At 36.1% G+C, this 13201-nt stretch overlaps 1 protein-coding gene and 1 long non-coding RNA gene across 2 annotated transcripts in view; both read left to right on the plus strand.

Annotated features, from left to right (window-relative positions):
- Positions 1-13201, plus strand: part of LOC126371775 (uncharacterized) — a 267333-nt gene that overhangs the window by 108411 nt on the left and 145721 nt on the right. The window lies entirely within an intron of this gene.
- The window catches only part of LOC126371757 (uncharacterized), a 69920-nt gene that overhangs the window by 50873 nt on the left and 5846 nt on the right, over positions 1-13201 (plus strand). Inside the window, exons 3-5 of the mRNA XM_050017113.1 lie at positions 11172-11267; positions 12101-12199; positions 12822-12930. Of these exons, the coding sequence (XP_049873070.1) occupies positions 11172-11267; positions 12101-12199; positions 12822-12930 (304 nt within the window). The remainder of the gene's footprint in view (positions 1-11171; positions 11268-12100; positions 12200-12821; positions 12931-13201) is intronic.

The following is a 13201-nucleotide window of genomic DNA, read 5'->3' on the forward strand; positions in this document are numbered from 1 at the left end:
AAAAGCGAGAAAATAAAAAAGCTACTTTAAACGGCTTTTTCTTGAAATTACATTTTGGCGCTTACGTATTTTTGCCTTTTCAGTGACGATATAGATGGCGCTGTAAAGAATTTCCCTCATTTAGCCTTCTAATAGGGTAGTCTCCAACCAGTCAATACAGTTACTTTATACTAAACGTCAACACACGAAATTACTATGGAATTTGTATGAAAAAGCACACGACCCAATTACCGTATTTTATAAAGAAAGAAAGAAACATACCATTACAGGCGTAGTAGGATATTAAAAAAGTGATTAAACAACACGCGCACATATTTGAGATAGATATAAGTTAGAGTTTAAATAAAAAAAAAATATAGGAAATTCAATTTTGTAAATTGAGTAAATGCCATGCCAGTATCAGTATGATTTCTTAGAGTCTACTAGGTACCTACTTGAAAACATGAAAGATATATTATTTAATATTTTTTTTTGTTTTATAAATTATCGGAATAAGGTGTTCGAAAATCAAATTAAAAAGAAAGGCTGTTTATAACATCACAATACAATAATTAAAAAAAACAAACGGGCTCCGTGATCTAGTGGTTGAGCGTTGTGCTCACGATCCGGTGGCCCCGGGTTCGAATCCCGGTGGGAACATAACACAATAATGACTTTGTGATCCCTAGTTTGGTTAGGACATTACAGGCTGATCACTTGATTGTCCAAAAGTAAGATGATTCGTGCTTCGGAAGGCGTTTAACCGTTGGTCCCGGTTATTACTTACTCATGTAAGTATGTAGTCGTTACATGACTCATGTCAAGGGCCTGTGGCGGCTCAATAATAACCCTGACTCCAGGGTTGATGGGGGTTGGTAATCCACCTCACAACCTACACGATAGAAGAAGAAGAATAATAGAATAAAACAAAGGAGTTCCACACGGCATTGATATTGTTATGCACAGTTAGCGAAAGAAAAGATTCTTAGAATCACTTATTACCAACATGCCGGCACAAAACACAGCTGCCAACATTATAATAAAAGTCATACTCGTATTTATCATCCATCAAATAAGGTTTTGCATTATCGACGAAAATTAAGACATTGACTATCATTCTTTTCATAAATATAATTAGCTCGTCAAACCAATAAGTAAGTTTTAGTTAGGGTTCAACAGCCTCTTCAAATTCGCTCTAAACAAAAAGATGTTGCTGCAAGCAAATCTTAACTTTCTAATCGAACATTTAAGCATAATTTTCTGTGGAACATGCATTTGTGTGACAAATTTCGAAAAGGATATGTAGTCGCAACCTCGCAACGAATCACTTTGAAAACACGAAAAGACTGTACCTAATAACTTAACAAACACGCTGCTAAAAAAAACAACCAGGTTTCGAAATTAAACGTTTGTCGTCTGTAACAGTGCCTTTGTTGAAAATTGTTTGTTTTCCCAATTGTACACGACATCGGGGCAAACACAAGCTGTTCCTAAAAACTCCCGCGAGTCTTTCAACACAAAATATTTTCCTCAGAAATATGTTCGCGAATGCCTACGAAAAAATGCGGCTTTTTTCAAGATCTCTCGAGGCCCGCCTCGAAACAATGCCTCGAATATTTCTTTAAGAAAAGGTGGTGATAGTTGCAGCCGAATTTTTTTTTAAGTTACTGAAGTACTGCGTTGCATATGCGAAGTACTTAAATGATACTAGGGCCTTTATATTCAAAGTCATAACTTACATAATGGAGTCAATAAAGCCTGAGCATCCTAACTGATGATTTTTTCTTTTGTAGGGGTAGTTTTTTATATCATTTAAAATCAGAAACTTCATGGGCGAGGCAAATAAATATAAATCAGACCTGTCCCTGGCAAGTGAAACCCTTCATTGACTCCAATGTAGACTCTAATATTGTTTATATAGGGGGCTTTTATGGTTCTTATATAACGGCCTCTGTGGTCCAGTGATTGAGCGTTGTGCTCACGATCCGTAGGTCCCAGTTTCGAATCCCGATGAGGACAAATAACAAAAATTACTTTGTGATCCCTAGTTCGGTTAGGACATTACAGGTTGATCACCTGATTGTCCAAAAGCAAGATGTTCCGTGCTTCGGACGGCACGTTAAACCGTTGGTCCTGGTTACTACTTACTGATGTAAGTAAGTAGTCGTTACATGAGCCATGTCAGGGCCTTTGGCGGCTTAATAGTAACCCTGCCACCAGGGTTGATGAGGTTGGTATTCCACTTCACAACCCATACGATAGAAGAGAAGAACGCCCACTCCTCACTAGCTGTTTTTAAATCCCACGTAATAACGGACGAGCCTATTGCTATTAACCGGGCACAAATCCTGGAAACACGTGATATCTGTAAGTAAATATTTTTTAATGACATAATTTAGGTACTATACGATTAATAACTATACTTTAAGCTGTTTAACTATTAGAACTTGTGTAACGTGCATGTGGTTTACTCATTAAATGCAGTAAATACATGGCGTGCTAAAGTTTTACACCACGAATAATAGTTCTACCAGTATCTACCCTTGCATTATTAAGGGTTATTAATATTCCGATAGTTTAGGTGTTTTAAATCGTTATTATAATGTTAGTGTCTTCTCCCTAGAAGTATATAGTTGTTGGGGCTGATGGGGTTGTTGGTTAGGTTGATGGGGTTGGTAATCCACCTCACAACCCACACGATATAAGAAGTATATAGTGCACCCACACACCTCTCCAGGTATGTTTAACCTATGTTCCTAATATGATTGTTTATTATCTATAGTTTTAAAAACCCACATCTTATGTCAAATACTTACCTAACTTTTGAAAAGGAAAGTATTACAGTCGGTTTTCATGAATCTTTACGATCTAAGTTTAAACAGCACGACTCCAAATATTTTCTTTTTTATTTCGACAACCTTCCGCCTCGACCGACAACACTTCGAAAACTTTTCACATTTCTTTTGATAAGACGTCCTGTCGAGAGATTTTTGGAATATACAATATTGCTATAATAAAGTATTTAATATACATCAATGTATACAGTTATCTATATTTAGTATATTAATGACTTCTGTGACCTAAAGACTTTTGCAATAATTAATGAAATGTCAGTTTGATTTAAATATTGTTAGCTCATTTTGTTTTGGAATAAATAATCGAGATTTAATTAAATACTTTCATATTTTTTGTTTGTCAGTAATGAAATATTAATGTGAAGGAAATATTCAATATGTTAATAATGTTAATGTAATTTAATGTAGAATTTGATTTTTCTGTTAGATTTTGTATGACGTTTAGTTCAATACTATTAGTGATTTATTTCAATACAGTTAATATTTTGCGACTGGCGAATATAGACATCAGTCGTAACGTAAATAATAATAATACGTACGTACGGTCACGAGCATTAATTTGTATACACTTTGGTACCATGTCACATTAACTTTTTTGACAAATTGAACTGTAAGTCTCACTAAATGTCAAATATGTTAGTGCAACAGAGTCCTAAAGTGCGTACATCATATTGGGTACATTATAGTACCTACATAGGTACATAGTAAGGTAAATTGAACGTAGGTAAATAGTACATACAAATTCTAATGATGTCTTACTTTAGGTACCATATAAGTTTTTTATGGGGCTATAAAAAAACGTATTGAAACATGGAGGGTAATTCGTGGTGGATCGATACCGGCCACGACGTATCGAACGGTGTCATTAACTGGACACGACAGTTACTAAGGTGACACGAGTTAGGAGCGTTAGCTATTAAGAAAATGAAAAATTTAACACTTTCAAGGACAGAACGTCTAATGACGTTCCGATCCCAAGGTGTCATATTACCTATTATAAACCACCAATGATCCAATGATCTCTGGCCGTGAAAGGGTTAAAGCGATATACCAAAATCTTTCTTTCGTGCGGGTTGTGAGGTGGATTACCAACCCCATCAACCCCAAAGTCAGGGTTACTAGTTATTACTGAGCCGCCATAGGCCCCTAACATGACTCATGTAATGATTACATACTTACATTAGTAAGTAATAACCGGGCCCAACGGCATAACGTGCCTTCCGGAGCACGGATCATCTTACTGGACAATCAGGTGATCAGCCTGTAATGTCCTAACCAAACTAGGGATCACAAAGTGATTTTTGGGATTACAACCCACTCACGGGGATTGGAACCCGGGATCTCCGGAACCTAAATAATATATGAAAGGTAGAAGTTGTATAACTGGGTCATAGAATCATAACATAACATATACAACCTATACAGGGTGTTAGTGATATCGTAATGAAAACTTTGAGGGATGATTCAGACCATGATTCTGGGTTGATATCAAACTGTAGAATTTTTCGTCGTAAAAGTATGGAACTGAAAATAATATAAAAAGACACTTAAATTTTCATGAATAAGTATTCCAAAATAATCTGAATCATCCCACTCAGTATTCGGTACGATGTCCGTAATACCCTGTATAATTTAAAAACATACTAATCTACAAATAGAGGTCAGTCTAAGATGAATAAAAATCAATCACATTTTTCTTTATGATTTACGAATTTTAATTACGAATTACATAACAAGGAGTAAAAAAGGGTGGAACTACTATAATTAGTAGGTTTTCCAAATCACTTCAAAATACTCTTTATTTATAGAAATTAAAACGTATTTAATTACATTTCTTAAGAACTCTTACAAAACGGTGAAATAATATAAGTTTGTATAGAAAATCCCAAGAAATGCGAAGCGGGGGCGGCGCCCTATATACATAAACTAACGCCTATTTCCCTCCGGGGTAAACAGAGACTATGGAATTCCATTAGCTTCGATCCTGACACAATTATCTTGCTTATTGATCGTTTCTTACACGCACGCCCGTTCGGAGAAGAACGTACTGAACCTTTTTTAAGGACTATTTAATAATAAGGACAATTTCCAATTTGGTTAACACATTTCCTCGCTCCCCGCTCGGATCCGAGTGGGGCGGAGCTATTGTAGCGGCGCCTACCGCTCGGATCCGAGTGCTAGGGATGGCAATTGGGGATCGCAATTCCGGACCAATTTTCAAACCCGGTATTTTCGTTATTGCCCCCAGAACAATACCGGTATACCGGGATTTGAAAAATGTGTTTTTATTGAAATAATAATAATAACAATATACATTTATCCATATTTACAAGCATGCATATGTACTTGATAAAAATTCACCTTAAAAAGTTTTAGTTTCCAGCTATGATTTTTATTTATTTTGTAAACAGTGAATGTGTTAATGTACGTTCTTCTGGGCGGGTCGTAGGCCTTCATAAAGCGATGGTCAAAAGTTTATTTTTAAATCGCATCATCTTCTACGCTTGCACCACCACCTTGGTCCGCCTTGTCAAAGCTCATAGTGACATGAGCTGCAGGCAAGCTATCATGTAATACCAGACCTTGGCTCCTCCGATTCTAACACGGTCATGTTTGACCAAGTGATTGATTGTGAACGTTTAAATTAGGTCAATTGTTGTTTCGAGGAACTTGAAGAGGGACAAAGTTTCTTGGGTTTATTCTAAACTAGCCTTCGCTCGGGTGCATTGCTGAGGAAAAAATGAAATTATTTACGACATCACATTAAAAACCTCAAAAATAACAGTATTTCTCCACTATTTAATTAATGGATGTTATTATACATATAAACCTTTCTCTTGAATCACTCTATTTATTAAAATAAACCGCATAAAAACCGTTGCGTAGTTTTAAAGATTTAAGCGTACATAGGGATAGGACAGAAAAAGCGACTTTTTTATACTATGTAAGTAGTGATTACGGGTTTGCTTTGTTAGGGCTCCGAACCTGAAAAGGAAAAACGAATAGGATCACTTTCTTGTCCGTCCGTCTGTTTGTCAAGATCCCTTTTTTCGAAAACACGTGGAGGTATCAAGTTGTAATTAACTGCAATTGGAAAACTAATGGAGACAATACTTTTTAGCGGAAAAGTTAAAGTAATGAAACCCGCATTGCGGGAGTCGGATTTGTACTAGACAAGTTTTTTTTTTTAAAATAGGCACAATGGCCCTGATTCCTGCAGACTAACCCGAAAGAATGAATAACCCGGGCGAATCAAAAAGGTATCTCCCTGGTATAGGGTTGTTTTACATTTGTGCTTTAAATTGACGTGTGTTCCATAAAGGGTATAGCGAGGTAAGGAAGACGAAATGGCCCCCACGGCCCATGACGGAATTATCATTTGTACTGGTATTGGCACTCTAAAAGAATACGAAATGTAAGGTCGTTGACCCCTGACCTTGACCTGTCTTTGAGATATTCGAGAAAGTTCGTACGCGCGCCGAGTTTTTTCAATTTTTTTTTTCCGAAAAACTATAAAAGCTAGAAGGATGGAACCAATTGCGTATAATTAGGGATACTTTGAAAAATATTCTGTATTTTTTTCAGAGTTCTGGTGAAATGACAACTGTGCAAAATAATTAAACAAAATATAGATATATTTTTTTAGTACTGTTCTGTTATGTTTACCGCGCCAAAAAAAATATATAATACTCTTTGATTTATATACTTACACCACACAAAAACTGATCAAAATCAAAGAGGCGCTTCTTGAGTAATTATGAATTTACTTAGTGTGCGTACGGCTGGTAGGAACTAATTAAAGAGGTCGTTTTTAGATTAATTATTATAATTACATGTTAAACATAATTTCAATCATCATCATCACTATTTTCATTTATTACAACATTGATTGCATCATTTGAAAATATTTTCGACAGAATTTCAGCAGGACGTAAAATGCGAGATAGATATCTCTCATGAGCTAAATAATATAATTATTACACTTGCGACATGTGAAAATCGACTTGCGAAAATCGTATTCTGGGCAAAAGATGGCCTAAATGGGGCCAATTTATGGTACGGAAAATGATGCCACTATTATGAAGAAAGTGTTACAGGATGCTAAACTTAAAACTCTATTACGTCGAAATCGTGGCCCACCAAAATCAACTATAAACCCGTTCGTAGTACAGATTGTAAACGGTTTGCATAAATGGGTTTTCTTTTGCCCAGAATATGATTTTCGAAAGTCGATTTTCATATGTCGCAAGTGTAATAATTATATTATTTAGCTCATGAGAGATATCTATCTCGCATTTTACGTCCTGCTGAAATTCTGTCGAAAATATTTTCAAATGATGCAATCAATGTTGTAATAAATGAAAATAGTGATGATGATGATTGAAATTATGTTTAACATGTAATTATAATAATTAATCTAAAAACGACCTCTTTAATTAGTTCCTACCAGCCGTACGCACACTAAGTAAATTCATAATTACTCAAGAAGCGCCTCTTTGATTTTGATCAGTTTTTGTGTGGTGTAAGTATATAAATCAAAGAGTATTATATATTTTTTTTGGCGCGGTAAACATAACAGAACAGTACTAAAAAAATATATCTATATTTTGTTTAATTATTTTGCACAGTTGTCATTTCACCAGAACTCTGAAAAAAATACAGAATATTTTTCAAAGTATCCCTAATTATACGCAATTGGTTCCATCCTTCTAGCTTTTATAGTTTTTCGGAAAAAAAAAATTGAAAAAACTCGGCGCGCGTACGAACTTTCTCGAATATCTCAAAGACAGGTCAAGGTCAGGGGTCAACGACCTTACATTTCGTATTCTTTTAGAGTGCCAATACCAGTACAAATGATAATTCCGTCATGGGCCATGGGGGCCATTTCGTCTTCCTTACCTCGCTATACCCTTTTATGCTTGCCAATTACCCGTCCCTTTTCTTTTCGGCGGATAAGAAAATGACAGATATAACTTAAAATAAAATTAGATGGTGTTTACAGGAATTAGCACCATTATATACGTACAATACGACCTCAATGCCCTTATACTTTACCATATTCGTTTTATTTATTTATTTATTTGTACACAATAAAACAGACACAAGGAACATACAAAGAAAACTGATAGTACACGTAAGCTTATCTCTAAACAAAGAGATTTCTTCCAGCTGACCTACATGACGAGTTTTTTTTCATTTGAATTGACTTATTGTAGATTTGCCGCAGATGGCATTAACTACTTGGGCGAAGCGTGACGAGAGAGATATTCAACGTATAATATTATATAGATAGACTTACATACTTACGCGTACAAATTATTTAGAAATATTCATATTAGTAACATATTACCTTTTAATTATATTACGACTAACTGAGTGACTGAAACTTTGCTGGCGAGGATAAGATACTATTTATTGCATTTCTCATGTTCATGTTTATCGTGTTCTTGTGTATGTGGTACAGGCAAAATTCTATGTTGTGTGCCTATGTTACGATTCGCGTCTGAAAAGAGATTTTTACAAAAAAAACCTTTACCAATAAGTACAAACATAATGGGAGGTTTTCTTTTTTAGAATTAAAAAATAAAAAAGTTCTCAGGAACTCGTTAGATGGCACTTAACTAAGTTACTGGGCCATTGCCACAAAAATAAGAGATTAATTTTTTTTTTCTTACTTGTTATTTGTTCATTTTTGGAACATAATAATTAAGTTCTGTATTTGATTGGATTTGATAATTATTGTGACATGTATGTTACGTTTTATGATTTCAAAATGACATCGAAGAAAACCATAAATAACATAACGTTCCGTTTTTTGAAGTAACCTACCAAGTTCAGCGCAATCTATCCAGCAGCTAGGAAATAAAATTAAAAAAAAATCCCTCATTGGATTGACCGTACACATTACAAAGTAATTTCAGATCCTCTTTGCTTGGTTCGCCACAATGAAGCGGATTGGCTTACGTCTCCTTATCTGATCTGCTCAGATTGGAAAAGGCTTTTGCGAAGTCTTTGTAACATTTTTAATTCTGACATGACATTTAGAATAATCGAATTGTGATATACCTCGTTACTTTTATATCTGGATACTCTCTCTCTATTGATCTATTTTATAACACAACACAATATACGCTCAGGACTATATTCAAACAGGGATAGTCAAAGGTGCATTCATCGCAAGATGGACTAAGTACTCACACTTCACCTACCAAAGTCTCTTAAATCGAGTGGGTTGTGAGCCTCATCAACCCTGGTGGTGTCAGGGTTACTATTGAGCCGCCAAAGGCCCCTGCCATGACTCATTTAACGTCTACTTACCTACCAACGGATACCAAAAATTGCGTCACTCTGTACTACGTAAGTACTTACAACGTACTTATAGCGAGTAGTAACCGGGACCATCGGCTTGAAGAGCCTTCCGAAGGATCGTCTTACTTTTGGGACAATCGGGTATATCCTATCACCAGCCAGCCCGTATTATCCTAATAAAACTAGGGATCAGAAAATTATTTTTGTGATATGTCCCTACCGGGATTCCAACCCGACACCTCTGAATCGTACGCCTAACGCTGACCACAGAAGCGGTTTCGAAACATTTGGAAATACTAAAGCACTAGCACAAAATCTCCTCACTTTTTGCAATGTACACAGCTGTGAACATTTAGAGTCTGTAAATGTGATATTGAGTTGGAATGCAGATTTGCCAGAGCTGAGCTTAAAGTTTTTGTCCTAGACATTTAGTTTTTACAACTATCGTATTCATATAGAGGGGAAATGGAAGACTTGAATAGAATTCACATTCAGACTGCAAATGACCCGCGGAACGATCGTTTGCGAAATAGACGTACTTTTATCATTACATTCCGTTTCGTCGTTGGAAAGTTTTCGTTGTTGAAAATATTATAGTACTTACATATATTATTATCGAGTGAGCGTGTATTTAGAGTTTATAAGTCTGAGTAAAGTGGAAGAGAATTAGAATGAATCTCTTTTGCAGTAGGTGTAATATTCTCTTCCGTTTTACTGAATACATGTATTTGAATCATCTCCCTAGCATTATCTCGTTTTTCACGAGTTTTTTCTCGTTTTTTACCTAACCTGAAGATTTGACAGGTCCAGTTTTTTACAGAAGCGACTGATTAGGTCACAGATAAATGCATTACACAGGAATGTGGGTTCCCTCACGATGTTTTTCTTCATCGCTGGGCACGTGATAATCATTTATGATCCAAACATGAATTCGGAAATAAATTCGACAATCATTGGTTTTAGACCTGTGCTGGATTCGAATCTGCGACCTCAAAGTGAGAGGCAAGCGTTCTACCAACTGGGCTACCACGGCTCTCTATGTATTTGAATGTTTATGCTAGATATGTTTTGGTTTATCTTCTCATAATGTACCTACTTTATAATGAAGGAGTTTCCTGACTATGTTCTTCTAAATTAATATACTTACGTATCGATTACGATGTCGAGATTTAACGTAATAATTAGGTACAATACAATACAATACAAAAACTATTTATTGCACTTAAATCATATTAAAAATGCATTAGGTATTATAATTAGATTGGTAGTACAACAAGTGGCCTTATTGTTAAGGTAGCAATCTCTTCCAGGCAACCTTTAGGTATAGGAAATGAATTTAATAAAACGTGTAGCCTGTGTAATTACCTATTTTGTCAAAATACAATGTAATGGCAGAAGCATAATATATAATAAATAATTGTTGCTTGATATTTGGTTGACATTATGTATACAATGATGTTGCTACCTACCTATATTGCCTCTCTTTATTTTGATCAGAATAATAATATAATTGTACCTGGGTGTAATAAAAAGGATCATAATTTATACCCAAAAACAAAGATAAAATATGCATAGGTAATATATGTTATCCGTGAAATTAGAAGGTTAAAAAACGAAGGAATATCCTTACAGCGTCTTCGCGTGTTCTGTATTTGTTTGATAATGACCCCCACCTACCACTAATAGTAGAGTAGGATATCTAAGAACACTTTGTATGTCGGCCATCTTGTTTTTCCGCCATTTTGATTTTTTTACTGGCAATAGAATTTGACGAATACTTATTTAAAAAAAACTAGGTTTTATAGTTTTGGAGCAGTTATCGAATATCAGAAAGTTTTTTCTGCTCATCATGATGTTCCGATTATATTACTTCCCGACGCCCCTTCTGGGAGAACCAGTCAGTCAGTCAGTGTAGGGAAACCACAGGGAAACCCAGTGTCTGGCTGGCGGTGGCTGGTTGGGGTGGGTGTCTTCTAATATTCGTTATAAAAAGAAAAAAATGTTTAATTGTATTCTTATTTTCTCTAGACCCGGTGACGCCAGCAACAGTGACGTCAGAAGTGACTGAGAAGAGTTCGACCAGACAATCCCCAGTGCCATCCCGCGTGTCCGCCGGTGAGAGCGGTAAAGCTTCACTTAGTTGCTAGTATACGTTCTTTGTATCAATTGTTTTGTATACTTCATGATTGATAAATTTGTCTTCATCATCATTATCGTGTTTGTACCTGTCATTCATATTAATTCCATCTTATGAATTTAAACCCATCTCCTTCTCATCCCATCATCATCAGCCCATTAACGTCCCCACTGCTGGGGCACGGGCCTTCCCTATGGATGGATAGGGAGATCGGACCTTAAACCATCACGCGGGCCCAGTGCGGATTGATGGTTATTAACGACTGCTTATGCAGCCGGCACCGACGGCTTAACGTGCCTTCCGAAGCACGGAGGAGCTCGAGATGAAAACTTTTTTTTTGTGGTCACCCATCCTATGACCGGCCTTTGCGAAAGTTGCTTAACTTCAACAATCGCAGACCGAGCGCGTTAACCGCTGCGCCACCGAGCACCTCCAATTAGTAAGTAGATTCTTTTATCTTGGATGATCTGTTATTGTCTTTACCAAGAAAGACATTAAGCAACATTTAAGCAAAGTAAGTGATGGTTCACTTATTCTTCTTCTGAGTTGCTTGATATAATTGAAGTTTTCAGTTTTGTAACATGTTGCTTATGGTTATCATTTGCATCATATTTATATTCCGTCTCATTTTCCTTTACATTCTATTTCACTCTGTGCTGTTTTGCTAGTTGTAGTTGTAGGTCTACCAGAGCTCTAAGTGCTTTCGAATACCCAGCAAAATAATTGCGTTGCATTTCCAGTTTAAAGACTACCTTGTCATTATTATAATTATGTGTTGTGATAGCATCCTAAATGATAAAAGATATAATGTTTTACACAGAATGGAGCGGGGCAACTGGTGGTCCACCTGCAGAGGTGGTACTTCGCTTGCATCCACCACCAGTGGCAACACGTGATAACACGTCTCTCACTGAAACTGGTAAATACTTACATAATCATCATTCTCCTGCCCTTATCCCGCTCTAGGTGGGATCGGCAAAACATGTATTCCTCTTCGATTCACAAAAAAAATTGTAAAAACTAAAATACTAATGCACTTACACTTGAACTTATGCTTTAATGTTGTAAATACTTACATTATTGACACGAAACCACACTATATCGAGTGAGAACCACACTAAATCGTATTATGGATACTGCAGTTCTATTCTCTAAGGAAATAAATCGCAATGCTGAAAGCGACACTAGTGCTCCAATAAAAAGCAAAAACGAAAGATTGCTAAAACGTTGCTGTTGTAACGATGTTGGTTTTATGAGGTTTTAATGGACATTTATCATCCAGAAAAAAAGGATAGGAAATGTTACAGACAGGAGTGTAACATTCGAGTAATCTATATTCTCCTACAAACCGGTGTAAACATTCGTTTCTGATAGGGAAAAAAATATAAATTCGAAGTAGTAAGCACTGTTTTATTAACAACTAAAATTATTTTCGTTGTTAATAAAACTGAATAAGAAAATGTCATTGAACGATGGAAAGAGAATTTTTACTCGGCCAATAATCACACGTAAATCATTAATTATCTATCTCACTTTAACAGATGGCAGTGGCGTAGTGGTGCGAGCAGAAGAAGCGTTGATAGTGGCCTTCGTCCTGCTTTTATGGGTGGCGGCTATAGCTCTTTTCTTCAACCGCTGGGGCAAGATCAGGTGCGTCTATAAGCTGTACGTAGATCCCCTTGTTTTCTTTCTGCACTCTAGCAGCACAGTAGACAAGAATATAGTTATATTCGAGGCCAGTTTCACCACATTTAAACGACGTGTTGCTGTTAAGTTTCTTGCCATTTATATGACGTAGGATTAATAAACAATCATCGTAAAAGCCTTCAACAAGTTTATCTTTAAAAACTACGTCGAATATATGATTTTGAATTTTGGATCTAGCTTCTTCTTGAGCTATGTAAGGGGCCTTTGACGGCTC

This window comes from Pectinophora gossypiella, chromosome 13, assembly GCF_024362695.1.
Source record: "Pectinophora gossypiella chromosome 13, ilPecGoss1.1, whole genome shotgun sequence".
NCBI lineage: Eukaryota > Metazoa > Arthropoda > Insecta > Lepidoptera > Gelechiidae > Pectinophora > Pectinophora gossypiella.